This window comes from Calidris pugnax, unplaced genomic scaffold (genome assembly GCF_001431845.1).
Source record: "Calidris pugnax isolate Ruff unplaced genomic scaffold, ASM143184v1 scaffold44, whole genome shotgun sequence".
NCBI lineage: Eukaryota > Metazoa > Chordata > Aves > Charadriiformes > Scolopacidae > Calidris > Calidris pugnax.
This window is the reverse complement of record NW_015094506.1, coordinates 51,310,854-51,336,802: the sequence shown is the minus strand read 5'-3', so window position 1 is coordinate 51,336,802 and position 25,949 is coordinate 51,310,854. Positions and strand designations below refer to the sequence as shown.

Here is a 25,949-nt window from a genome sequence, read left to right as displayed (position 1 = left end):
CCCCCTTCCCCTCAGGCCCCGCCGAGCTGCGGCGGCCGCCGCGCGCCAAAACCTCTCGCGCGAGGGAGGGGGGGTTAAGGGATCCCGCGCGCGCCGGCGCCGCGCTCTCCCCCTCCGCCCTCTTCCGGGGGGCGGAGCCGCAGGCGGGCTCCCCCTCAGCCCTCCTCCTCCCCCCCTCCCCCCCCCCAAGATGGAGGGCTGGCGAGGAGGTGAGGGAGCCGCGGTGACCGGCGATGGGGCCGCCAGGCTCGGGCTTTCCCCTTCCCTTCGGGGGGGGGAAGGAGGGCGCGGGGAGGCCGCCCGACCTCTCTCGGGGCTCCCACTCCCCCGACTCCGCTCGTTACCGACCCCTCCTTCTCCCTCAGCCCACCCGCCGCAGGGCCGGGGACCCGCTTCCTCGGGGGGGGGGGCTCCGCCCGCTGCCCGGCGGGAGGGCGCCTGAGGTAAATATGGAGGGGGGGGGCTCGGAGGGGCGTCGGCCGCCCCCTCCCCGCCTTCCCTCAACTTGTAGCGGTGCGGCCCGGAGGAGAAATGCCCCCGTGGGCCGCCCGTTTCCCGGCCGGGGCGGCGGGGGGGTACCCTGGGTGCTGAGGCGGGTGGCCCGGAGGCGGGGGGGAGGCTCTAACCTTCACACCCCCTCCCCTTTCCCCACCTCGGCGGTGCGTGTCCCCCCCCGTCCCCCTCGCCCCGGGCTGTGGGAGGCTCCGGCCGTGCCGCTCCGCGTCCCTTTAAACCCGCCGGAGCTGCCAAGGCACCCGCGATCCTTCTGGAAAAGCCCTGTGGATCTTTTCTTTTCCCTCGGCCAGTCGCCATGGTTGCATGGCGAGTGCTTCGTTCTGCTTGGCGACCTGCAGATATTTGGCGGTCTTGCTGAATAAGGGAGGTTTCCTCATCGCCGTAGCGGAGTGATGAATGAGATGCTTTAATTTGTAGGAATATTATCCCCTTCTTAGCGCAGCTTTCACCTCTGGAAGTCTCTGCCGTCCGAAAATGTTTGTTGTTCTTTATAAATGTACGTACTGTGCAGAATAAAAGTGCAGGGAGGGGATTGTTGACGTGTTTCACTTTACCTGTTAGGGAAGGGTTGAGTTTGTGAGTTGTACAAGAGACTCGCAAACTGTTACAAATGATAATGTGGGGACTCTGGGATAAGGCGTAATGGTTTCAATTCAGCCGAGACATTAAATAGGATTCTTTACCAATTTTCTTATTGTAGCTTGGTATGTGCCATGTCTAGCTTCACTTGAGACCCTCCAAGAATTATGTAGGAAGGAAAATCTCAGATGTAAATCCATTGGAATCACCAACAGGAGTCTAAAGAGTTATGAGGTGGAGTATTTGTGTGACTACAAGGTAGAAGAGGTAAGAGAAACACAGACCGATTTGATCGCTCTTTCAGCTGAAATTTGGAAGCGAGCCAAAGGTAGTTTTGCTTACGATGTAAGGTAGCGGGGCTGCGAGGACGAAGCTCTTGCCGACATCGAATGAAATACCTTTTACGCTTTGAACTGTAAGCTGGAAGTGGTATAACTACTGCTTTTGGTATGTTGAAGGAAGGGCTTTTTCTGAAATTACAGAGATGCCAGAATACGAAATGTTCTCGCCTTTGCCTATCTAGAAGTAAAGCAAAATGCTGATGCTTTTAGGCTGTGGCTTGTTATATATAACGACGCTTCTCCTTTATTCTCAGGCAGCAGCCTGTATTTCTCTCTTGACTGTTGCCGTAGTCTGTATGATGAAGAGTTAGGGCCATGTGCTGCAACTGGATTCCTACGGCTCGATTGTGCCGGTGAAATTCAGTCTCAGGATGTGGCCTTGTTACAGTTATTTGGCCTTCTTAAAATAAGTATAAAATCTATACTTCTTGATTATAAATACAGTATTTTGTATTTTGAGTCGATTAGAGTTTTGAGTGGATTACTCTTCTGCGAGGACAGTTGATACAACAAATAGTGGTTTTTAGAGTTTTTTTGTCAGTTTAGAATTTTTTTTTGTTTGTATGTGATACAACTAGTTAGTATAATTTACTTAACAGCCTTAACAAGCTAGCCTCCTCTAGGTATAACAGTAGCAGAGTTCATCCCTATTTATTTCTTTGCCCCTAGAAATGATGTGTAAAGTATCCAAAGTTGTGCTGTAACTTAATTTGCAAGCAGAAAACTTGATTGTTCTCTTTCTCCCCAACTTTAATTGTTGTGGGGACATCAAAACCTTTTGCTCTATATGCTGTTGCTTAATTCCAGAGTTCTTTCGTGTTTGTCTGTGTACTCTGTCGTGCTGGATTTCAGCAAAATGAAATGTGGCTAAATCTGTATCTGTTTCTGTATTTCAAGGGCACGCCATACTATCTTGTGAAATGGAAAGGATGGCCCGAATCTTCAAATACTTGGGAACCTGAGGACAATCTGAACTGCCCACTGATTCTTCAGAACTTTCTTAGTGACAAGAACGAATACTTGTCTCGGATGAGAGAAGGCAAAGCACTGAAAGTGAGAAACCACGTTAAAGCTTTGCAGCCTGCGGTTGCCGACTACATTGTAAAGAAAGCCAAGCAAAGAATAGCTCTGCAGAGATGGAAAGAAGAACTCAACAGGAAAAAGAACCATAAAGCGATGATTCTGGTAGAAAACACTGTGGATCTCGAAGGCCCTCCCTTAGACTTCTACTACATTAATGAATATAAACCTGCTCCGGGGATAAATGTAATAAATGGAATAACGACTGGCTGTGAGTGCACTGACTGCCCTGCTGAGAAGTGCTGCCCGAAGGAGGCTGGGTTTATTTTGGCTTACAATAAACGAAAAAAGTTGAAAATCCAGCCCGGTTTGCCCATCTACGAATGCAATTCGTTTTGTAGGTGTGGGCCTGACTGCCCTAATAGGATAGTACAGAAGGGTACACCCTATACCCTTTGCATCTTCCGAACCAACAACGGCCGTGGTTGGGGAGTGAAAACCCTCCAGAAAATTAATACCAACAGTTTTGTGATGGAGTACGTTGGAGAGGTATGTATTTATCTCATATAGATAAACTCTTTATAATAAAGGAGATACTGGAGATAGATCTTGAGCTTTCTCTCAGTTTTACCATTTATTAACTTCGACTTTATAATAGATAAGTCTGCTTTTGAGTACTGAAATACACCAAAGAAACATTTGAGATCACAGTAAAATTATATTGTTCAGAGTGTTCCTACATTCCAGAGCAATTGTGAAAGGTTGAATGTAAAGAGAATAGTTATCCCATATGTTGAAGAGAATACTTATCCCATATGTTGCAAAGAATTATTTTAGATATGTCCTGTAATAGTATTTCTAAAGGCAAGTCCTTCCTTTCTTTCATGGCAGTTATATTCTTCTTTCTTCCCTGGTCATCTTTATTATTGTCGATTTTGCTGTTCCCCAACCACAGCTGTTACCAAACTTCCCACCCAGTTTGTCAGCCCCTTTGCTGCTTTGTCTGAACTTTTAAGGTAGTATTTCCAAACATTTCATTATTTATTTTATTTATTACTTCTGATTAACATCAAGAATGAGATTTGGAGTGTGGATGTTACCTGTTTACCTCGTCTCATACTATCTCAAGGAGAACTTTCATGTTATAAAACACAGAACTTGAGTTATTCTTGAGATTCTGGTCTTGCCCTGTGTTTATGTGGTTCAGCCTCTGCTCTGCCTCGGGGCTCCCTACGTCAGTAGCTCCTGGCAGCGGCTCTGATCAAGTGTTTCTGCCAACAAATCTGCCTTGCTACTAAGTTGACTCAAAATAGTTCCTTCGCACAAATGTTTATGTCTTTATTGTATTGCCTCCATCCTTCCTGCCCCAAGTCTCGCTTCTCGTGTTCATGCCTTTCTTGTTGGTCATTCAGAATCCCTCCGTTGAGGGGTTAATGCAGAGTGATGATGATGTAATGTTGTTGCTCAAAGGAAAGAGTGTGTATTTACCCTTTCACCTGAATCTACTTATTCCCTACTGCTGAATAGGTTATTGAATCTGAGGCGTCAGAAAGATTTTAGAGGGGTTTTTTGTCCAGTTCCAGCACATTTTATGCCTGTCTTGCTGACAAATTGTGATTTCTTTGCTGAAACAACAACAGAATACACTTAACGTAACAGGCTGCAGATGAAAATGTTTAAGCTGTTGCTTCTGTCAGAAGGGATGAGTTGTTCTATTCCTTTGGGGAGCTTCTGGGTTTCTACCTCATGCTAACCTAATTGCACAGATTCAGCTTTGTGAAGTGATGTATCTGAAGTTAGCATGAACAGGATCCTTCATTGCAGTCAAAACTAGCAGGGAGAGATGCTCACAGAGAGGGAGGAGATGAATTCTGGACTGTAATTATAACTGGGTTGTGAAGATGGATACCTGTTGATCTTCGACTGTGCAAAGGGAGAAAGTCGAAACTTTATTTTGTGTGAAGTAAACAAAGCTTTCTGGGTCTCATGAAAAAATTGTGTGTATAGAAATTTCAAGTAGAAGCAGTTGATTGTATCTGTCATCATCAAAACTCTTTAATAGAAGGTGCTGGTGGTTTTTTACCTGAGACAAGGTAGTGCTGTAGACAAATTACATCCAGAGAAGCCTCAGTCACTAACAAATTAGTTTAGCTGTATCTTTGTATTATTTACTAATAATACTAATAAAATTACTAAATTATTATTATTATTATTAGAGATGAAATGCTATCTCAACATTAAAAAGCAAATGTGGTATTTTTTACTAAGTAAAGTTTTGGGGGGTTTTTTTCTAACTTGATGGTGATTTTTTTTTTAATTTAGTAATAGTGAATAATATGATGCAGGTTTCTTTTTTTCTCTTTTTTTTTTTTAGGTGATTACAAGTGAGGAAGCAGAGAGACGAGGCCAGCTCTATGACAACCAGGGAAATACATACTTGTTTGATTTGGACTATGACTCAGATGAATTTACAGTAGATGCAGCTCGATATGGAAATGTGTCCCACTTTGTGAATCACAGCGTAAGACCGTGTTTTGTATACTAAGAATTTAGAGAATTATCTTAATTGTGACAGAAGTTATCTTCTCCTATTGTAAATATTTTGCCATATTCACAGGTTTTTTTGGAGTATGTTTCATGCCAGCACAGTCCGGTCAGTTAGATGGCATAAGTAGAGCAGAATCCTTAGCCCTACTCGGAGCAGGACTGTCTACAAAAATGTGGGAATGAGATGCTGCCTGAAGTGGGCAGCTGGTAGGACTGGGGTTGTCACTGAATCTGCTGGTTCTAGACAACCAAAATGTAGGGCTGGTTTGGGTGTGTTTTTTTACCATGTACCTAAAAGACCTAACATTTGAGAAGTATTTAGTAAAATTAGTGAGGAGTTGAAGACAATAGGAGCTGATGCATTATTTTGTAGCAGGGCAGGGTGGGGGTTATGCCAAATTTCATTCCTCAAACATTGGTAGAGGAAAAAATGAAAATTCCTAGGCTTTCTTTGGTATTTCTCCCCTGTAGATACCTTTTTCCCTCCTCGTATCAAATCTCAACTTGCCAGAGAACTCAAAAGTAAATTTTAAACGAGAAGGTTTTGTAGTTTTTTTCTTCCCTGTTCAACTGAAGTACCTAAAGCAAGAGGGCTGAACTGCATCTGTAAAGAAATTATGTATCATTCCTGAACTAAAAATTATTATTTCTTACTGATGTAATGTCTGTGAGGGATGCAGTCAGTGTTCTACAAATATAGTAAACTCGTGTCTTCAGATTAATGAGCTGATGATGTTTGTGTTTCCTGCTGGCTTGCTAGGGAGAGGGATGAAGAAGAGTTTTAGATAGAACCAATTGCTCTTTGCTTTCAGGAATGGGAGTGAGGTTTCTCACTCTTAAGTGTACAGTTAAATGTCTGACTTCACTTCCTACTCTTTCAAGTGGGTTATATTTTACCGTTAGAGAGGAAAAAACACGCACAGTTTAACAAACTGCCTCAGTGACTGCTGACTTCTGACACTTAATCCAGAAAAAACGATTAAGTGGTTTCTTAGTTCCTGCTTAGAGTCCTTGACCCTCCCCCTGCCACCAAGCCCACAGCAGATAATTCAGGAGTCAAGCAGGTTAGCAACTGAAAATGGAAATTTATTCATAACACAAAAATACTATTTGTGGCCTGGAAGCAATGCTTAAACCTAATTACAGACTAGTGAGTGTGTAGGGCTTGAAATGCTAGGATTGTTCTTTAAATTTATGAGGTTTTTGTGCATTTTGTAGGTAAATACTAACCTCAGAATGTAACTTTAATTGCTCTGTTTGCCATCTTTTTTATTGTCACCTTTTGAAGGTACCATTATTATTTTTAATAGGCTGTTGCATATCAGTGTAGTCTACATACTATATACGGGTTGCCTTCTTGAAAGGAATCTAAGCTATGAGTTTTCTCCTTTAACACTACTTCAAGACTGTAATTTGTTGATTTCAGAAGATAACTTGATTTCAGACTTCTGTCACTGAGAGGAGGACCAATTCTTCCTTTCCTGTGACCCTGCTTTACTTAAACACTTCAGTGAAACTCACTGTGCATTTTTCTTGACAGAAACTGCGTTAATTTTTGCCTTGCAGTGTGATCCAAATCTTCAAGTCTTCAATGTGTTTATTGATAACCTCGACTTGCGTCTTCCTCGAATAGCGCTGTTTTCTACGCGAACCATCAAGGCTGGAGAAGAGCTAACCTTTGACTATCAGATGAAAGGTCTGCAGATTTCAACTCTGTTCTTCTGGGAGGTTTGGGACGCTGGTGGGGTTTGTTGCAGCCCGAGTGACAAAGCATTTTGGGTCAGGCACTGCACCTCCCTAACAGACATCACTTATTGAGTGTAGTGCAGACAGAGCACAGGTAGAAGCTTTTGTGCTCACCCCTGGTGTGTTACCTCCTCCAGTGCTTCACAGATCACAGAATGCTATGGGGTTGGAAGGGACCTCTGGAGATCGTCTAGTCCACCCCCCCTGCCACAGCAGGTCCACCCAGAGCAGGTTGCACAAGAACGTGTTCAGGTGGGTTTTGAATGTCTCCAGAGAAGGAGACTCCACCACCTCCCTGGGCAGCCTGTTCCAGGGCTCTGCCACCCTCAAAGTAAAGAAGTTCCTCCTCATGTTTAGGTGGAACCTCTTATGTTCCTGTTTGTGCCCATTTCCTCTTGTCCTGTCACAGGGCACCACTGAAAAGACTGGCCCCATCCTCTTGACACCCATCCTTTAAATATTTATAAGCATTGATCAGATCCCCCCTCAGTCTCCTCTTCTCCAGACTAAAAAGACCCAAGTCCCTCAGCCTCTCCTCATAAGAGAGATGCTCCAGGCCCCTCATCATCTTTGTAGCCCTCTGCTGGACCCTCTCCAGCAGTTCCCTGTCCTTGAACTGGGGAGCCCAGAACTGGACACATGCGATTGGACAGGGTGAGAGATAATCTCATCTAGGCTCCCTTTCCCACAAAAGGTTGTCCCAGATCATCCTTTGAGGTCCCTTCCAACTTGGGCTGTTTGATGATTCTTTGATCATTGACCTTCCATTCAGTGTTCACAGTCAAGTTGGACAGGACTTTGAGCAACCTGATCTAGTGCAACATGTCCCTGCCCACTGCAGGGAGTTGACAAAATGGTCTTTAAAGGCCCCTTCCAACCCAAACCATGACTTGATTATTTTTTCCAATACAACAAAAAATTCTCGAGGTTTGCTGGCAGGGCTGTTGTGTCTCAATCTCTGTGTGCAGACCGTTTATCCACAGCAGCAACGTCTTGTTGGCCCTGATATTTGGATTTCAAAGAAGCCTCTTCATACTCCAGAGATTTACCTCGTTCGTGTAGAATCATAGAATCGTCTAGGTTGGAAGGGACCTTAAAGATCACCCAGTCCAACCATCAACCTAACTCTGACAAAAAAATAAATAAGAATTAAGCAATAAAAAATCACTAAACCATGTTCCTGAGGACTGTGTCAACCCGTCTTTTGAACGCCTCCAGGGATGGTGCCTCAACCACTTCCCTGGGCAGCCTATTCCAATCCTGGTTAACCCTTTCAGTGAAGAAATTTTTCCTGATATCCAATCTAAACCTCCCTTGGCGCTACTTGAGGCCATTTCCCCTCATCCTGTCTCCTGTGACTTGGGAGACAAGACCGACCCCCACCTCTCTACAGCCCCCCTTCAGGTAGTTATAGAGCGGGATAAGGTCTCCCCTCAGCCTCCTCTTCTCCAGACTGAACACCCCCAGTTCCCTCAGCCTCTCCTCGTAAGACTTGTGCTCCAGACCCCTCACCAGCTTCGTTGCCCTTCTCTGGACCCGCTCCAGCACCTCAATGTCTTTTTTGTGTTAAGGGGCCCAAAACTGGACACCGTACTCAAGGTGAGGCTCTCGAGTACTCGAGTGTAGAAGCTCTCTTGAAGTGCTGACAAATTAATCTTATTTAAATCCTTTAAACTCCTCTTTCTTTGTGCTGTGACGCCGGTGTTGAGGGCAGGCCGCGCTCTCAGCTGACCGGTACGGACACAGAGCTGAGGGTACAAGGCTCGAGTTTGTTGAGCTTTGGATTCTGGTATCTATGCTGGGTGGTGTGTAAGTAGTGGTAACGGGTGTGTTAGCAGACCTTGACGACAGCTTCACACACAATTATTTTAAGAAAATGGCTTTTGAAGACGTTTGAATACCTAGCACGGGTTTCGGTCTGTCTTGTAAAATTTCCTTTTTTGTGTTTGTCCATGTCACAGGTTCGATAGATCTGACTTCAGACTCTGCTGATGGTCTTAGCCCATCCAGGAAGAGGATCAGGACTGTCTGTAAATGCGGAGCCGTGTGTTGCAGAGGTTATCTCAACTGAGTTTGGGTATCCAAAGTCGCAAATACTTCGTTCTCTTTTCAATGTGTTTTAAGAAGACTCTTCTTTCACACCTATATTCAAGTATTCTTACGTCCAGTGTAAATAAATACAATGAAAACAAGGCATTACATTTGTAATTGAAATGGCAGCGGCCAAAGAAAGAGATGTAGCGTGACAGCTAATAGCTGGGATTAAAAATTGATTTTTCTAGAACTGTTACTTAGGAAGCAGTAAAAGGTATGATAAGAAAGCTCCTTAAAAATAGACCTTTATTTGAATATTCAGTTGTGAGCTTACAGCCGTAGGCTTTTTAGGAGCTGATTCCAGGGGGATGAAGCGATGTTACGTGTTCTCTATACCTTGAAAAGTCTGGAGGCACTTCAGCTGGAATCCTGCATCATCGCTGACGCTTCTTTTGCGTTTCTGTGGTGTAAATAAAAGCTTCAAGAGATTAGCAATAATATTTCTGGCACGAGGGTGAGGGATTAAGGTCAGCCAGCAGACTGTGCCTGAGTAAAGGTTCACAGGAATGCAAATCCTAAAATGTCCGTCGAACCCCACGCAAGTAAAGCAATCAGCCTCAGCAGATTCTAGATGTAAGGTCAAGTTCTCAAGACGTTTATAGCTGATGTTATTTAGAAGTTTTACAAAGAGATACGTATTTTTGTCAATTGTTCTGATTTTTAGGTAGGGTGCTATAGGAGGTCTGCGGTTCTAAATACCAGATTGTCAGTAGTAACATGCCATTTTCATTGCAGAAATATGGCAGCCATTGCTGAACCCAATGGACTGGCTACAATTTGGAAATAGATAACAAAAGACTAGGGAGAGCAGCCCGTTGTCTAATGAAGCTGATGCATTATGGAGATGTGCTCAGTTATCTGTTAGGTGCAAAAATACCCTAATTTGTATTCACAACTGCTTTTGATTAAGCTTTTAAATACTGTGACTTTTTTTTTTATTTAGTGACAGACTTGTAAGATACTAGGCCTGTTTTTTCTTGTTGGGAAAATGTTAAAGTGAAGTTAAACTAGTGGGGAATTTACCCAGTTGCTTTAAACATGTGTAAGATGTTCTTGAATGTAAAAGCTGAGAAATGTACTGTTCTTCAGCTTTTTTTTCCTGAGTATTTTTTTTTTATTATTATTTTTTCCTGATCATCTTAAACTTGTCTCGAGCTGTTTGTAATGTATGCTGAGTTTTGCTTGGCTTCAAGAAATGCTGAAGAGCAGTTTGAGGGGGTGGGTTTGAGTTATGAGTTTGAGTTATGAGCGGAGTTACAGCCGAGGTCCGTGCTGCGGGGATAATCTAAGTGCTTTATTCTCATGGATTAAAAAAGCTTGTAAAACTTGCATATTGCTTACAAATCATGTAAATGTTGACGGGGTCAGGCAGAATAATGTTGCTCCATAAATGGATGCTCGCTGTGTATCATAGGTCAGCTCGTTACCTTTATAAGGTGCACAGCTGTTGGCTCAGGTGACTGAAGTCGTGTACCCAGCATATAACCGTTTACTTAATTTGTTAGAAAAATGCCTTAACTTCCATGTTAATTACCGGCACTCCGAGAAGAGTGCTTCAGAGGATAATACAGGTTGGTTATTCCTTAAGAAGCACAGTTGCATTTGCACTGAAGATCCAGCTCTTTGGCAGAAAGGGACATTTTATATGCTACTCGCCAAAACTGGTTTCACGGTTGGGGTGACGAGCGTGGGCCACTGAAACTGCTGTCCAAGTTTTGTAATTTACAATGCAGAGAGATACACACTGAAACAGGTACTTTATATCGCTTAATGAATAGGAGGAAGTTTGCTTAGATTTAAAAGTATTTGACATTACCAGGCTCACCTGTATCCACACGCTCGGATAAATGCTGAATCTAGTCGATTTTTATCACGCCGCGTCTCTTAATGATTTATTTTTTTAAATATATGAAGTTGAAGTGGAAGGGGCAGCTTTAACGCTAGCAAACTCGAGGTGATCTGACGTCATTTGGAGTCATTAGTGCTTTCTCTTGCGTGTAGCCTGACTCGGCGATGTGTTTCCGCGTGGATGGAGGCCGTGGCCTCCAGCTCCTCAATCCGCCGCAGCCTTCCCCGTGGGTACGGGGTGGTGACAGTGGCTGCCCCTAAGAAACAAATTCCTGACCAAATTGGGTTTTCTGGCCTCTCCGGTACAAGATGACACAGGGCTGGTTCGACACTCTTTTTGCCCGGTGCCCAGTTTTTTGATTTAAAAATTGCAAGTGAATGCATTTTAAAAGATAAAAGTCTTTTTTAAGTTTCACTTGAGTTCAGCGTCTGCCTTTTTCCCAAGGCAGTATATGTTACCACCAGCACTGGAATAACAGTGCTGTTCCTTAAGGATATGTGTGTTACCTCTTGTGCGATAAATAAAGCTCTGTTAATTTATGTTCTGGGAGGTAACAGTATTCTGTATTTATTTGAAGTAAACCCACGTTCCCAGTTTCCAATTTAGGGCCTTGAACAGTATTCTGTATTTACATATCCACAGTCCATTTGGATTGCGTTCAATGAATTAGCTTAATGGACACCGTGTCACTTTTAAAACTCCTTTTGCGGTTTTTATCAGTTTGGGGGGGGAAATTCACAAATTGGAAAAGGAGAAAAAGCTATTTTCAATTTCTTAAGGACCCTACTCCAGCCTCGCTTCTGCCTGTTTTGCTTTGTGGTCTGTTAGCATCGCCGTGGCCACCGGGTCAGTTGGTCTATATGCACTTCTTAGAGACTGGTAACCTGTGATCTGTCCTCTAGCTGTTCTTTTTTGTTGGGTTTAATTTTATTTTTTTTTGGTAGCAAAACTAAAGCTGCAGGATCACCTGTAAGAAAAGCTATTATCTACTTAATGAATTTCAAAGTTAAGTCATCTTTTGGTTATTTCTGCTGCATGTTTTAGGACTGTGTACATTAGAATATGCAGTTTGTTAAGCTCAGGAACACTTTCTTTTCATAATGTGTGATCTCTAGTATTGCTACCTTCCTATAGTTTTTTGATAAAATAAATTAAATTTAGTTTTTCTCTTGTTGTTGTCATTCTTAAAAAAAAAAATACAAATCTTAGCCTGTGAAAATTAGCTGTAGCCGTAGAATTTAAGACTGCAACCTCTTACTTAATTCTTGTTCTGTACCCAGATTTTCTAGCACTGTATATACTGTGGTAGAGCGATCCTGAGGAAGTCATGTGTTTCCTATTCAGTTTACAGCTGAGAAGAAACGGTGTAAATTTATGCTACTGACTTGTCTAAAGCAGAGTGGGTTCCTGTATATTTAAGCACACTGTAAACTCAGCCCAGAACTTGAGTGTATTTTACAGTTAAGGAAACAAGCCACCAGAAGAGAAGGGATTTTGCTCTGTATGACTTTATTCACAGAGGTAGTTACAACGGCAGCTGTGCTTGCTCAAGCTTGTTAAAAAAAATAGGTTGATAGACCACATTTGGCAAGTCCATTAACAAATCCCAGGAATGGAACAGGCAAGGTAACAGTGGAGAAATAAATGGACTTGATTATCCATAAAACCATACATTGATGATAGCAATGTTTATTTTTTTTCCTTTTTTCCTTCCCTTTCTGTCACTGTTCCCAATAGCCAGATGCTGGTGTATCAGTCATGGATGGCTAAAGATGCCAGAGAGACTGCAGACGTACAGAGAGGGGAGAGCTGTCATACTAAAAGTCTGTTTAATTCTTGAGGACTTATGACCACGTGGGTGGGAAACCATGTGGATTCTCAGATGATGACTGCTGTTCAGGCAGTAGGGAGTGCTGTTTAGGCATTTTTGTAGGGACTGCAAATTTCCCAAAAACCTGAATAATATTTCCATTTTAGAAGCTGAGAAATTTGGCGTGGAGAATCGATTGTGTTGATTTAAAAAACAAATCTAAACATGTCTGAACTCACCATCAACAGAATGTTGCAGAGGTGGTGAAATGTGCTAATACAAGAGTCTTGAGTAACACAACCACCTGTCCAGGAGAACAGGTCAGCTTCTGTTGCTGTGACTTAGCCTCCGGAGCAGGCTACATGCCACAGGGTTTTATTTTTAAGTAGTTCTGAAAAAAAAATTCAGAACGAAACAAAACGCAGAGGAACTGATGTCAAGTTGTTTGCAGTGAGTTAGATTTAAACCATAGATGATGGCACAGAGATATCACCACATCCAGGAGATCAAATTGGATGACAACATTTGCTCAGTGCAAAGAGAGACTGCTTGAAAAGAACAATTTGATTTTTTTAAAAAATATATAATTATTGCCAGTAATTCTCTAGCCTGGGCAAATGTTTTTTAAAAACACTACAGTGAAAACTCAGGATTAAAGTAGAAGTGAAACTATTGCGTTGTTTGCATGGTTGTTCCTAGAAGACGTCTTGTTCCTCTCCACAGTGAAAAATGTGGTATTTTATTAAAACCTGAGATCACATCTATATCAAAGGCAAACTCTTAGAGCTCATAATAAAGAGAAACACTAAATTTCATTTAGTGTTCTGCCCTTAGTTTTGTCTGGTCCATTTTTTGTCTCCTTACAGGCCTGGAGAACTGAAGGCTTTTACAGTCCCTCCAAGAAATACTTCCTTTTCAGTATTTCATGGAGTGAACAATAAAGTCCCAGAGGCTGCAAATGTCTGTTCATGACAGTAAGATATTCCTGAAAAAAGCATCGATTAGCATAGATGTAGATAGTAATTAGCAGTAAAGTAATTTGGAGTTTAATAAGGAAATTTGGGTACTTGTTATACCTGTCTTCAGGTGACTTTTCTCTCACTGAGTATGTTCTCACCTGCTGCCAGCTTCTTATACAGACAGTGCAGTTTGTCTGGCTGAGGCACCTCGGCGTCGGGAGTGGAGGGAATTTCAAAGTCAGAGGAGCTCTGGGAATCCCTCCTCAGTTCTAGATCAGGAGTCCTGGAGCTGTCGCCTGTTTCCACCAGCACATCCTGCTCGTGGGCAGCACCAGCTTCTGCAGCTTTCTCCACATCTTTGCTTTCCAAGTCACAGCCAACATGGTGGGCACCAGACCTGTTCTGACCCAGTGGCTTCCACCTACCACCCTCGGGTTGACCATCTTTGCCCATCTCCTGGAGCACAGAAACGACCGCTCTGCTCCCACCTTTGCCACAGCAGCTGAAGTCCAAGGCGTTTCTCTCCTGGGAGGTGATGAGTACTGTGTCCATCTGGCTGTCCCAGCCCTGGCTCCCCTGCTCCGATATGTGCGTCGACTGAGAAGAATTTTGGGAGCAGATGTGTGTGGAGTCGCTTACTCCATCCGAATCGCTGAAGAGTGACTGGGAGCCCCCGGCGTCCACTGAAGATGGGAAGTTGTCCTCGTTTTCGGAGCTTTCTTCTAGCTTGTTGCACTTAAAAAATGCATCCCAGCAAGGGACATCGGCGTTAGACTCCTGTTCATCACTCGTTACTCCGTTGAAATGTGACATGGAAGTGGCATCTGGCTCACAGGAAAGAACTTCAACTATATTTTTTTCAGATTCTTCTTCATCATCATCTTCATCATCATCATCATCATCATTTGATTCCTCACAGTCCAGGAAGTCAGCCTTGAGGGAGGTGTAAGTTGTGGTTGCTTTGTCACTTTCTGTGCCCTCGTTAACGTTCCCTTGGGCGTTTTCAGACTGTCCTGTGCTGCAGGGCCTGCTCTCTTCTCTCTGCTGCTTTGGAATCTTAGGCCTTGCAGGAGTTAGTTCTGTATCAAAGAGATCATCTTCATCTGCCAAGAAAAGAACAGGGAAAAAAAAAAAAAAAAGATAAAATATCACATCTCTGGTAAAATTCTATTGAAAACAAAATTTTAATAAAAATTCATGTAGTATGAAGAGAGGAAAGAGCTCTTTAACCAGGATGGAGACTTAGCAGGGCATTACTGATGGCCTTTGCCTTGCCTTGTCTAGCACAGCTCCTTACAAGGAAAGCTGCTGGTTGCCATCCTCTGTATAAGCTGCAGCAGATGAGATGTAGCTTTTATTCAGAGCCCTGAGGTGTTTTGCCAGGATTACATCACCTGTAATCCTTTGGCACCTCAGAAACAGCCAAAGAGAATACAGCAGGCCCAAAGTTCTCTTCTAGATCCCAGGTGGCATCCCAGAGGCTCTGTACAGCATCTTACACATGAGTATAAGAAGTTCCACCTAAATGTGAGGAGGAACTTCTTTACTGTGAGGGTGGCAGAGCCCTGGAACAGGCTGCCCAGAGAGGTGGTGGGGTCTCCTTCTCTGGAGACATTCAAAAACCTCCTGGAAAAGTTCCTGTGCAACCTGCTCTGGGTGGACCCACTTTGGCGGAGGGGCGGTTGGACTAGATGATCTTCAGAGGTCCCTTCCAACCCCATAGCATTCTATGATCTGCTTACCATCATAAATTTAAAAAACTGCTAGCTGTTAAAACGCCAGCAGCGCGAGATAACGAAGAGAAGCAATTATGCTGATACAGCACTGTCCCCCACAACACTGGAGGTGATACAAGTCCCCATTAGAAACAGCTCTGGGTGGGGTGGTCTAGGACTGTGGAATGGAACTCTTTCAGAAACTTAAAGCACTGTTAAGCATTAAGAACATTTTAAGATTGCAAGTAAGCGCGATTTTACATAGTTAGCACACTCTCACTCTCCTAAAACCTAAGTTAATTTAATTTATATTTCTCCTTTCTAAAGTCACTTTGAATACAGACAGACTCTGGTGAGCACCACGGCCTTTGGCACCTCTGCTTAGTCTCAGACTTTCACTTAAGGCACAGCAGCACCAGCAGAACCTTTACCTGTGTCAGAGGAGTCTCTCTTGTGGGCTCTCTTCAGTGTTCCTAAGGGCTTGTACCTGGGTTCCAGGTTTCTCCTGTAGGACCTGCATAACGGCTTTAATCTGAGGTGAATGAGGAAAGTGATTAATATTTAGAACTCAGCAGACGGTTTCAGGAGCAAAAGTAAATCTTTTAACTTGATTTAAGTGTGATTCATGCTTCCACCTGCTTCATGCCTTTCACTGGCACTGCAGCAAAAGTGTTAATGGCAGCAATAGCCAGGGAAAAGTTCTTAATTCATTGGCGAGTGCCGGCAGCTTCAAGGTAGAAAAGTGTAATTCTTTATATTTATTTCAAAACACATACACCTTTCAAAACTTTTAGTCCCTTGCTCAGATCTGACTGCAGTTTTATTCCATGATTGTATCTCCTTTCTTATTAAGGAGGAAAAGAAAAAGGAACAAAGAAATGAGTCCCCATTTTGTCCAGACTCTCTGGTCCACAAGAGCGCTCTCTAAGCTGCTGACATCTGAACAGCACAAGAGTACAGGCCTCTGTGGTGCTCAACAGAAGCCAGGAGCTTCAGGTCCACGGAGAAACACTCTTTACAAGAAACTTCTGAGAAGTAGCAATAACAAATAGAAATAGGTCACAGAATAAAGTGAGGTGAACGTGTGTTCAGGTTCCACCCAGAGTTTAGCAGCAGCAAAGCCTCTATACATAGATGTAAGTAGTGTGTGGAATACAAACTCTCAGATTTAGCACCACATGCAAGTGTTCTTCAGAAAGCTCAAGAGCTTAAGTTTGCTGGGCTGAATACAGAAAAAAAATAACTGAGTTATCAGACAAGTAAGGCAAAAGGCAGTGGTCTTCTTGAGAGGCTGGGATTCAGGAGGGGAGCTGTCCTGACAAGAGCAGAGATTAGATCAGCTCCACTCAGCAGCCACTTGTCACTTACATTTCCATAACCTTGTCTTCTGTCCCACCCACTGGCAGTACATTGGGGTACACATTCACAGGACGGATATAGCTCAGGAAATCCTTAATCTAAATTGAAAAGGAGCAGTTTACCAAGTTACATCAACAATTAATAATTTCACTTAATGGCAGAACTGATCAAAGCACAACAAATACTACCGGTTGTCTCACGTGAAGACCAGTATGACCCATGAGCCAGAACTCTACTGAAGCAGGCAGCTCCCTAGCAAGAAAAGGATGCTGAGAGCGCAGCCTCCCCAAACCACCTCATGGCAATTATCAGCTACTACACAGACATCACTATCTCCAAAAGGGAAGAGAGCGCAGCCTCCCCAAACCACCTCATGGCCATTATCAGCTACTACAGACATCACTATCTCCAAAAGGGAAAGCTAGACACCCATTCTTAGGGAATGGGATCCAGTGCTTCCCTATCCTTACTCCTGTACGACTTTCCAGACCTGCATTTTTCTTACTGGACTTCAGGTCCCTAGTGGTGCAGATCAGGCCTTCCCTTCCTCTAAGACTGTTCCTAAAGTCTCCCTTCAGTCCACTATAAAAGCTCATTATGACAAAACACATCACTTTTTCCAAGCCCTTCCTCTGTTGTCTTCTAGATGCTCTCCAGACAGTACATTTCTTGAAGAACTGTGTTGGGTTTGGGGGACTCCACTCCAGCTGAGGCTTCATCAGCACTGAAAGCACTTGCAAGTTTGCAGATGACACTCTATATATATATAGAAACCAGTAGGACACATCTATTTTTGCAGGTGGAGGCATGAGTCTGTTACAACAGACTGCGCCCCATGTTCTGCCAGCCAGGCTGCCACACTCTATTTATGACACCAGTAATTCCATTTAAAATTCTGCAGAGCAAATTAAACTTAACCAGGATCTTAAAAACAAGACTAGGGCTCTGAATAATCTCCATCAAAGTGTGTGATTCTGGAGGGGACGCTGCCCTGACCAATTTCCTTTTAGTCTTTAACAGGGAAAGAGGAGTAACAGCGGCAGCTACAATGTGAGAAAATTCTGTTTAAATGTGTGAACAGGGAAAAGATGGCAAACCCACCCAAAGCTGAGTCACAGCAAATAAACAATGTATTGAAAACCAAAATTCCAAGCTTTAAGCACTGCATAGTTATAGAGTAATCTAAACCAGAAAGGCAGTCAGAACAATTGTAGCAGTGACTTATACTTCCAGAAGAGAGAAGGAAGAAACAGGCTTGTGATCCTGCCCTACCTCAACAGGCTTTTCTGCAGCTCTACTAAAACAAACTTCTGTCTTCAGTTTCCAGAACTTCCTACCCCTTCACGTCTTATTAGTGAAAAGATTTTTTTTTATTGTTGCAAGTCATGTCATTCACTCCAAAATAAAAGAAAAAAAGAAAAAAGTTTTTTAAATCACTGTATACTCAGTACTGGAAATATACAAACCTCGCTGTATGAAGAGTGGAAGGAGAAACAAGCTCTGTATGTACTCTCCCCAGTCCTAAAAAAAAAAAAAAAAGGGAGGCACAAAAATTAGGTAACTGTTCTTCATCCTCAGTAACAGGCAAGCATAACCTACTTTTAAAAAGTCCATTTTGTGATTCAGTTCTACCAGCGTCAGGCAAGACACGCGCCTGAAACACCAGGTTTCTGCGTGGCCCAAATGCTCACCTCACTATTACATTGGTCTTCTTGATCCTTTCTCCAAACCACATAGTGGAGGGTTTGATGCTGATGATGTGCAAGGGAGTTCCGTTTTGGTAAGTCATCCCACAGGGCAGCCTGTTCCCCCGAAAGCAGTCGTCATCCTGTCAAATACAATATAAAATTAAGTGCAATCCTGACCTTTTCTTCCCCCCAGAAATTGAGCAACACAGTATCTAGCCAGACCGAGTTTTCATATCGCTTCCAGCTCCCTTGAAACTCTCTTTGCTGTTTCATCTTGCTTCCATAGTGCAGCTGACAAAGTAAATCAATCAGAGACCAGTGCCCCAACATGCCATCTCCAGTTCCACCTGCACTCCTCCAAGCTGGAGCCTTTGGCTCCATAGACATCCCAGGAAGGGAAGGCCACATGCTATAAACACACAGTGCAGGGCTGCAGGAGACACCACACGAGCTGCTTTTGATATACTGAAATGGGTAATACTTGACTGATCTAAGCCACAGTTTGTCTTACTTCATTTAACAATATGTTTTTCAAGTTTCAAGTACAATTAACTATTTCTAGCATCAGCTAATATTTTTTTTTCCTCTTTTTTTAAAAAAAAACCCATCAATTGACTAACTGAAGTTCTCCCTCTCCTTTGCATTAAGCCACTATTTGGCCCAAGTCTTCGTTAGCACAAAAGAACCAGGCTTAGACAGTTGGGGTTGTTCAGGCTGGAGAAGAGAAGGCTCCAGGGAGACCTTAGAGCCCCTTCCAGTAGCTAAAGGGGCTACAGGACAGATGGTGAGGGACTCTTTATCAGGGAGTGCAGTGACAGGACGAGGGGTAAAGGTTTTAAACTGAAAGAGGGCAGATTTTGATCAGATATTAGGAAGAAATTCTTTCCTGTGACGGTGGTGGAGCACTGGCTCAGGTTGCCCAGAGAAGCTGTGGCTGCCCCATCCCTGGAGGGGTTCAAGGCCAGGCTGGATGGGGCTTTGAGCAACCTGGTCTGGTGGGAGGTGTCCCTGCCCAGGGCAGGGGGGTTGGAACTAGATGATCTTTAAGGTCCCTTCCAACCCCGACCATTCTATGATTCTGTGACCAAAGCACTGTCACCTATAACCAGCCTTTCACAGCACAAGCTGCAGAAGTTTTGCTCGTACACACCCGAGGATGTCGACAGGCGTGGATCTGCGTGTGTCGATCTGTAGTAACATGGTAGAGGATTTCTGGCATGTTTCTGAACATATCAAGTTTGTTGACGTGTACCTAAAGAAAGGCAGAGATTACTCTTAATTAGCTCAAGGTGTTTGCCAGACTGCAGCTGGAGCAACTATACAGATGTGGTTCTGCTCACAACGAATGCTGGTAGGCATTTAAACAATTACTACCCACTAGTAACGCCCAAGTGTTAGCCAAAAGTAAGTTGGACATCTAGAACAAGCAGAACATACCTCCTGGGCTGAAGGGGGGTGTATATTCATCAAAGGAAGTTATCTACTAACTATTAATGCCATAAGTAAATGAGAAGGCTTTTATCATTCTCAGGGTAAAAGGGAGAGAGGTTGAAAACTGGGGATCAACGTCTCCCTGGAGGGCCCAAATGTTCCAGACTGAAATCAAGTATTTAACTCATTTTGAGCACAACTGAAGCTTTTTACATGAAGTTAATAAAAATGTGCACAACTTTGACATACAGCAGTCCTCTAACAGCCATTTCCAGCTTGGTGACCAGCCACAGTCACTCCTGGGGATCTGTTCTGAAGCAGCAATTACAGAAACGTTACCTTGATTCCAAGCTCCTCACTGAGGTTTATGAAGAGATATTCATATCCATAAGCAGCTTTGCAGTTCAGCCACACGACGTGGTAGGGAGTCAGTGAGGTCCAGCTGCGCACTAACTCCAAGATCCCATTTAGACATTCCTCCTGAAAAGTTTAGAAAACGTTGCGAATCGTCTGTGGAGATACTTCCAAAGTGCTTTAGGATCTTTCCTCTCACAGCTTATTTAGACTTACCCGGCTTGGTATGTGATAAAACTTGGGATCACAAAAAGTCGTGTCCAAATACACACTCTGGATGTCTTTTACTCTGAAAAAGCAATGTGGTATCAGAGTGAGCAGCGCAGCACAGTACCAAGCCATACCACTTGCTATCTCCTCAAAAGGAGGCAATTATTCCTCTTTATTACAAAAAGCAAGTCAAAAGGGGCTTGTAACTGCAGTTTGCCTTACTGCAAATGTATTTAATCCACAATTAAAAATGTGGGGGAAAAAAATTCCTGAATTGTCCATGCCCTTGTGATCTTTGATTCTTTCTAAATCCCATGAATAGCTGAGGCCTCACCTGGTCCCTGAATGCAAAAGCTCCATTCTGGCTGCTTCTCCTTTCGCAAGCCTGAAATCCCCTGTATACAGCACTGTGCCGTTTCCACCTTCAAACAAAAACCTGCAAACACAAACACTTTGGTCAAACTTAAAAATATAAAGCATTAAATACCAGGTGTTGATTTGTTACCTGGCTTAGCGCAGTCTATGCGATTAATGTATGATGTAATAGAAATACTGGGCTCACTTCGGCCCTAGAGTAATTTCAAATAAACCAAATAATTCAGACTCAGCGTGTCTGGAAAATAACCTGTGCTGGGCTGGTCAGAGTTGAAGATGAAAGCCTGAGAGACTCTGTGGAGGCAGCCCAGCCAGCTCTTGCAGCCAAAGGAATCTAATTAGGCATCTGTACCAGGAAGTTGGGTTAATACTTAAGATTTATTTTCAATCACAGGTTTGTGTGTCATTTTTAAATACAGTTGAAATCAAGAAAGTTGTTATTCATAGGCACAGGCAAAAGTAATCTGTCCCACCAAGGTAACAACTTGTGTATGGACAGATCCCAGAGAGTCCAGTGGTTTTCCAACCTCGACCCAAGCTAGTGGGCCACAACAGCGTTACCTCCAAGTAAGAATTTTAGATTTACCAGCTTTTTCTAGTCAAAAAAAACCCCAGTACTTAATGAAAACTCTACAGGACAAACTTCTCAGCAGAGACATTCAGAGTACCGAAAGGACGTACATGACTGATCCTGGGCAGTGACCAGCTGGTAGAAGTGTCACCTCTACATCTTCTTTCTGGAAGAAACGGTCAGCGTTATTGCCACGCTGCTGTAAGTACTGCAGTAATTTCACTGACACAGTGAAAGCAACGTTTTACTCCCCACAGCCTCTCGCATTGAGCATTGCTTTGGAATGCAGAGAGAGTCCCTTCACGTTCCAACAAGCCCTGAAGGACAATGACCACCCTGCCATGCCAGAAGAGGTGACCAAATATTGAATGGTGCTCATGAAAGCCACTCAGCCAGAAGACAGTCCTATATCCTTGCTTCCCAGTGAAAAAGCATCATGGAAACATCCTGAAATACACTTTGCTCTACCAGACTTTAAGTCCAGCACTTAAAACTTGTTAAAATATGCCAGGGAATACAAGGTGAAAAAAATCACAAGAGCAATAGGTAAGCAGATCACGAATCCTGTGGAAAGACATTATCAAAGAAATGCTATGATAATAACAACAAAGTGGGGAAGAAGAATTCATGTGGCTGCACATCCTGGAGAGAAGGGGAACATACATTTTAAAAACAGCTTTTCCACTTGGGATGTTACAGGTAACACCTGTTTCCCGTGCTCATTTAAAGAGTATTACTCCCCATTACAAAGATATGATTTGGTTTTTTTGGTGACTTACCTCACCAGATGTTTCATCTACTAAAGAAATCTGAGTTGGAGTTTCAACTTCCAATGCAACCTGTAACAAAATGAACAAATGCATTACAGGATGGACTGAACATTTTTCTTTCATGGCTAAGTATTCATTAGGGAGACATCTTTAGCACCCACTGTGGTTAATGCTAAGCCTGTATAATTAAGTTCATTTTCCCATAGCAGGTCATGAATTTCCCTTGCCAGTTGTCTGAAAATGAAATGGAGATACCTCAATCAAGGTGTGCGTGCCTAAAAAAAGTTAGAACATGTTGGACTTCTAACAGCAACAGCTCTGGTGTCTCTGGCTGGATCATACACCCTCAGCACCTTGGGAGTCTCAAGATACCATGTCACAAATTTCTGGGCAGCTCCATGAGATGCATCCAGCTGGTGCTCACACAAAGGTGGTAACATTTGGCTTCTCCACCAGAAATCACAACTTCAGTCAAACTCGGAGCTTGCTCCAAAACACAGATAGGCGTGTCAAAAAGTATTTTATACTAAGAATTCAAGCCAGTAGCAAGAGCTAATTTTTTTTAGACATAAAAACTCATCTTATCATCTACAATTTCTGAAGCTGAATAAACTCAGGAGGCTGATGTAAATTCTGCATGCTTGATATTTCTCAGTAATTCTCAAGTTCCTACTGCAGTGGAACAACTGTCAAGTTTTACATCTAAGCAGCCCGACGAATTCTTCACTGACAGCCAGAGTTTAGCTTCCTAACCATCAATGATAATATCTCCAGCAGAATTCTCCCCTCTTCTTTGATAGTTTAAATGTTAAAGGCAGCAACAGATTCAAAGAGTCTCACGCCATACACACAAATAAAGGTCAGACTGGGAATTATAAAAACATTTGTCTGGAAGCCGACATCACGATTGCTTCTTTTGGTCTGGTGAATATCAAATCAGCTGTTAATTAATGTCCCAGTCACACCACAAGTAGAAAGCTTATTTATTGTAAGACAAAAGCTCATGAACATCTAACAGCTACTGTCTGATTAAGGGCCTGTGCAGCTCACGCCACTACCAGGCACTCACTCCTGAGAGCAACAGCTGCAAATATCTATGTATTTTTTTTAATTGTGTTGATTTGTGTTAATTGTGCTTCATTTTGGGCTGTACCACAGGTACCTCTGGCATCTCTTCCCAGATTAAGATTGTCTCAAACAGGGATGTCTCAAACAGCTCTGCTAACTTTCCTTTTATTGCTCATACAAACTCCTTGTAGCTTACAGATACCTCCCCTCAAGGGACCACTTCTAGGTTAAACTCAAGGGATGCTGGAAGGGATATGGAAGCAAATGGATACAAGCTCAAAAATAAAAATAAAAAAACCAACCACCACCACCAAAAAACCCACCAGAAACCCACTCCTTTTTATTTTTGCTAGTCCAAGATTATAGGCTTAGAAAAATTGTCACCTACATACACTGTGCTCTTTACACATCAAACATGCCTAAGGGATGTTCCGAGTCCTTTTCACAGAGCCCTGAATAATATTCACACTCCAAATTCACACTGCTTCTCAAGGTTTCATATAAAGCTAGTTATCTTCTCCCTCAGCTTCACAATTAAACTAGGACCTTGAGCAGAAGAGGGAAATGAGATAAGGACAAGAGCAAAGAGACAGGAGCAAGGTGAGGGACTGAAGGAGCGATACAAATGATCAACGTACAGATGGAGGCCATTCAGAGCTGAAGCTGAGAGCAAAAGATACATTTTGTGGAGGGAAAAATAAGATTAAACGGCAATAAACCAGTGCCACAGAGCAAGCAGCAAGGAAAGGCATACTGATGGAGGTACTTGAGCCCCGAAACGCTGTATCAACACCAACATTTAGACATTTTTGAGGAGGGGAAGCCGCTTCTTCCCTAGAAATCACCGTTCCGAAAGTGATCACTTCAAAATAAACAAAAACTCACAATGTGCTTCTCCCAAAACTTGTATTTCCAGCTAGTCAGCAGCAGTTCCTTGGTTACCGGTGAGCAGTATAATTTAACTTTCAAGCTGTGAGGAGACGAAAACACAGATGAGTGTTGGTTTTTTTTTTAAAGTAGAGGCAGGGAACAATCTAACGACGCATCAGCACCTGGCACTGGGTACATCAAAACGTGTGCTTAGATCCCCCTCTCATCTGAAGAGAGCTGCAGAGCAAGAAGCCTGCAGGAGTAGTTCTGTCCCACAGAACTGTCCCACAACCTCTCTGGGCCCACTCCCATGTTTGACCATCAACTGTCCCTTGCCCTTCCGTTACGCACGTCCGAGAAGAGCCTGGCTCCATCTTCTCTACCCCTACTTGCAAACAGCAATATGTGGTTGTGACCTATTCTTTAAGGCTGAAGACATCCAGTTCTCAGCCTCTCCTCACACATCACGTGCTCCAGCCTCAGACCAGCCTGATGGTCCTGCTCCAAAACATCGATGTTTTTTGCCCACGGGAGCCAGGACTGAACTTGGTATTCCAGACAAAGTCTCACAAGTGCTGACCAGAGGGGAATTACTGTCTCCCTCAAACTGCTGGCCGCCTGCTTGCTCATACACCTCTGAGCACAGCTGGCTTCCTTCACAGCACAGCCAGAGTGCTGTCTCCACACACACCAACACAATTCCAGGGAATAACAGCAGCAAGGATCCTCATGAAGTTCATAAACCTCATGAATGTCAATAAGGCCAAGTGCACCTGAGTCAGGGCAATGCTCAGTATCAATACAGACTAGGGGATGAGTGGATTGAGAGCAACGAGAAGGACTTGGGAGTACTGGGGGATGAAAAGCTGGACATAGGGTGGCAATGTGCACTTGCAGCCCCGAAGGCCAACCACATCCTGGGCTGCATCCCCAGCAACATGGCCAGCAGGGCAAGGGAGGGGATTCTGCCCCTCTGTTCTACTCCGGTGAGACCCCATCTGCAGTTCTGCATCCAGCTCTGGGGCCACCAATATAAGGACATGAACCTGTTGGAGCAGGTCCAGAGGAGGCAACGAAGATGATCAGAGGCTGGAGCACCTCTACTAGGGTGTCAGAGCCCTGGAACAGGCTGCCCAGGGAGGTCGTGGAGTCCCTTCTCTGGAGATTTTCAAGACCCGCCTGGATGCAGCCCTGAGTGATGTGCTCTGGGCAACCCTGCTTTGGCAGGGGAGTTGGACTAGATGATCTCTAGAGGTCCCTTCCAACTCTGACAATTCTGTGATTCCATGATTCTGTGACAGGCTGAGAGAGTTGGGGTTGTTTAGCCTGGAGAAGAGAAGGCTCTGGGGAGACCTTATAGCCCCTTCCATAGAATCATAGAATCACCTAGGTTGGAAAAGACCCTTGGGATCATCAAGTCCAACCATCAACCCTACTCTACAAAGTTCTCCCCTACACCATATCCCCCAACACCACATCTAAACGACTCTTAAACACATCAAAAGATGGTGACTCAACCACCTCCCCAGGCAGCCTATTCCAATGCCTGACCACTCTTTCTGTGAAAAATTCTTTCCTAATGTTCAATCTAAACCTACCCTGTTGGAGCTTGAAGCCATTCCCTCTTGTTCTGTCACTAATTACCTGCAAGAAGAGATCAGCACCAACCTCTCTACAGTGTTCTTTCAAGTAGTTGTAGAGAGTGATGAGGTCTCCTCATCTCCTCAGCCTCCTCTTCCTCAAACTAAACAGTCCCATCTCCTTCAATCGCTCTTCATTAGATTGATGCTCCAAGCCCTTCACCAGCTTCGTTGCCCTCCTCTGCACTCACTCCAGCACCTCGATATCTCTCTTGTATTGAGGTGCCCAGAACTGGACACAATACTCCAGGTGTGGCCTCACCAGTGCCGAGTACAGGGGGACAATCACCTCCCTACTTCTGCTGGCACCAGTACCTAAAGGGGCTACAGAAAAGATGGGGATAGACTTTTTTACAGGACTTACAGTAACAGGACAAGGGACAACTGTTTGAAAGTGAAGGAGGGTGGGTTTAGATGAGATATTAGGAAGAAAATTA

At 43.7% G+C, this 25,949-nt stretch overlaps 2 protein-coding genes across 4 annotated transcripts in view; one reads left to right on the top strand and one right to left on the bottom strand.

The window, feature by feature from the left end:
• Positions 1-11,858, top strand: part of SUV39H2 (suppressor of variegation 3-9 homolog 2) — a 12,197-nt gene extending 339 nt beyond the window's left edge. Inside the window, exons 1-6 of one of the 3 annotated variants that reach the window (XM_014964053.1) lie at positions 191-209; positions 1,217-1,362; positions 2,334-3,005; positions 4,831-4,977; positions 6,570-6,699; positions 8,711-11,858. In XM_014964053.1, the coding sequence (XP_014819539.1) occupies positions 191-209; positions 1,217-1,362; positions 2,334-3,005; positions 4,831-4,977; positions 6,570-6,699; positions 8,711-8,820 (1,224 nt within the window). In that variant the 3' untranslated portion in view covers positions 8,821-11,858. Of the gene's footprint in view, positions 1-190; positions 210-489; positions 1,013-1,216; positions 1,363-2,333; positions 3,006-4,830; positions 4,978-6,569; positions 6,700-8,710 lie in introns of those variants that run through there. The other 2 variants (XM_014964052.1, XM_014964054.1) reach the window with 2 other exon arrangements.
• Positions 11,859-12,184: 326 nt separating this feature from the next.
• Positions 12,185-25,949, bottom strand: part of DCLRE1C (DNA cross-link repair 1C) — a 14,712-nt gene continuing 947 nt past the window's right edge. The window contains exons 2-13 of the mRNA XM_014963377.1: positions 23,888-23,972; positions 21,944-22,003; positions 21,275-21,330; positions 20,553-20,654; positions 20,225-20,297; positions 19,994-20,134; positions 19,374-19,475; positions 18,227-18,363; positions 18,002-18,056; positions 16,545-16,633; positions 15,608-15,708; positions 12,185-14,564 (exon numbers count right to left, since the gene is read on the bottom strand). Coding sequence (XP_014818863.1) covers positions 13,585-14,564; positions 15,608-15,708; positions 16,545-16,633; positions 18,002-18,056; positions 18,227-18,363; positions 19,374-19,475; positions 19,994-20,134; positions 20,225-20,297; positions 20,553-20,654; positions 21,275-21,330; positions 21,944-22,003; positions 23,888-23,972 — 1,981 coding nt within the window. The 3' untranslated portion in view covers positions 12,185-13,584. The remainder of the gene's footprint in view (positions 14,565-15,607; positions 15,709-16,544; positions 16,634-18,001; positions 18,057-18,226; positions 18,364-19,373; positions 19,476-19,993; positions 20,135-20,224; positions 20,298-20,552; positions 20,655-21,274; positions 21,331-21,943; positions 22,004-23,887; positions 23,973-25,949) is intronic.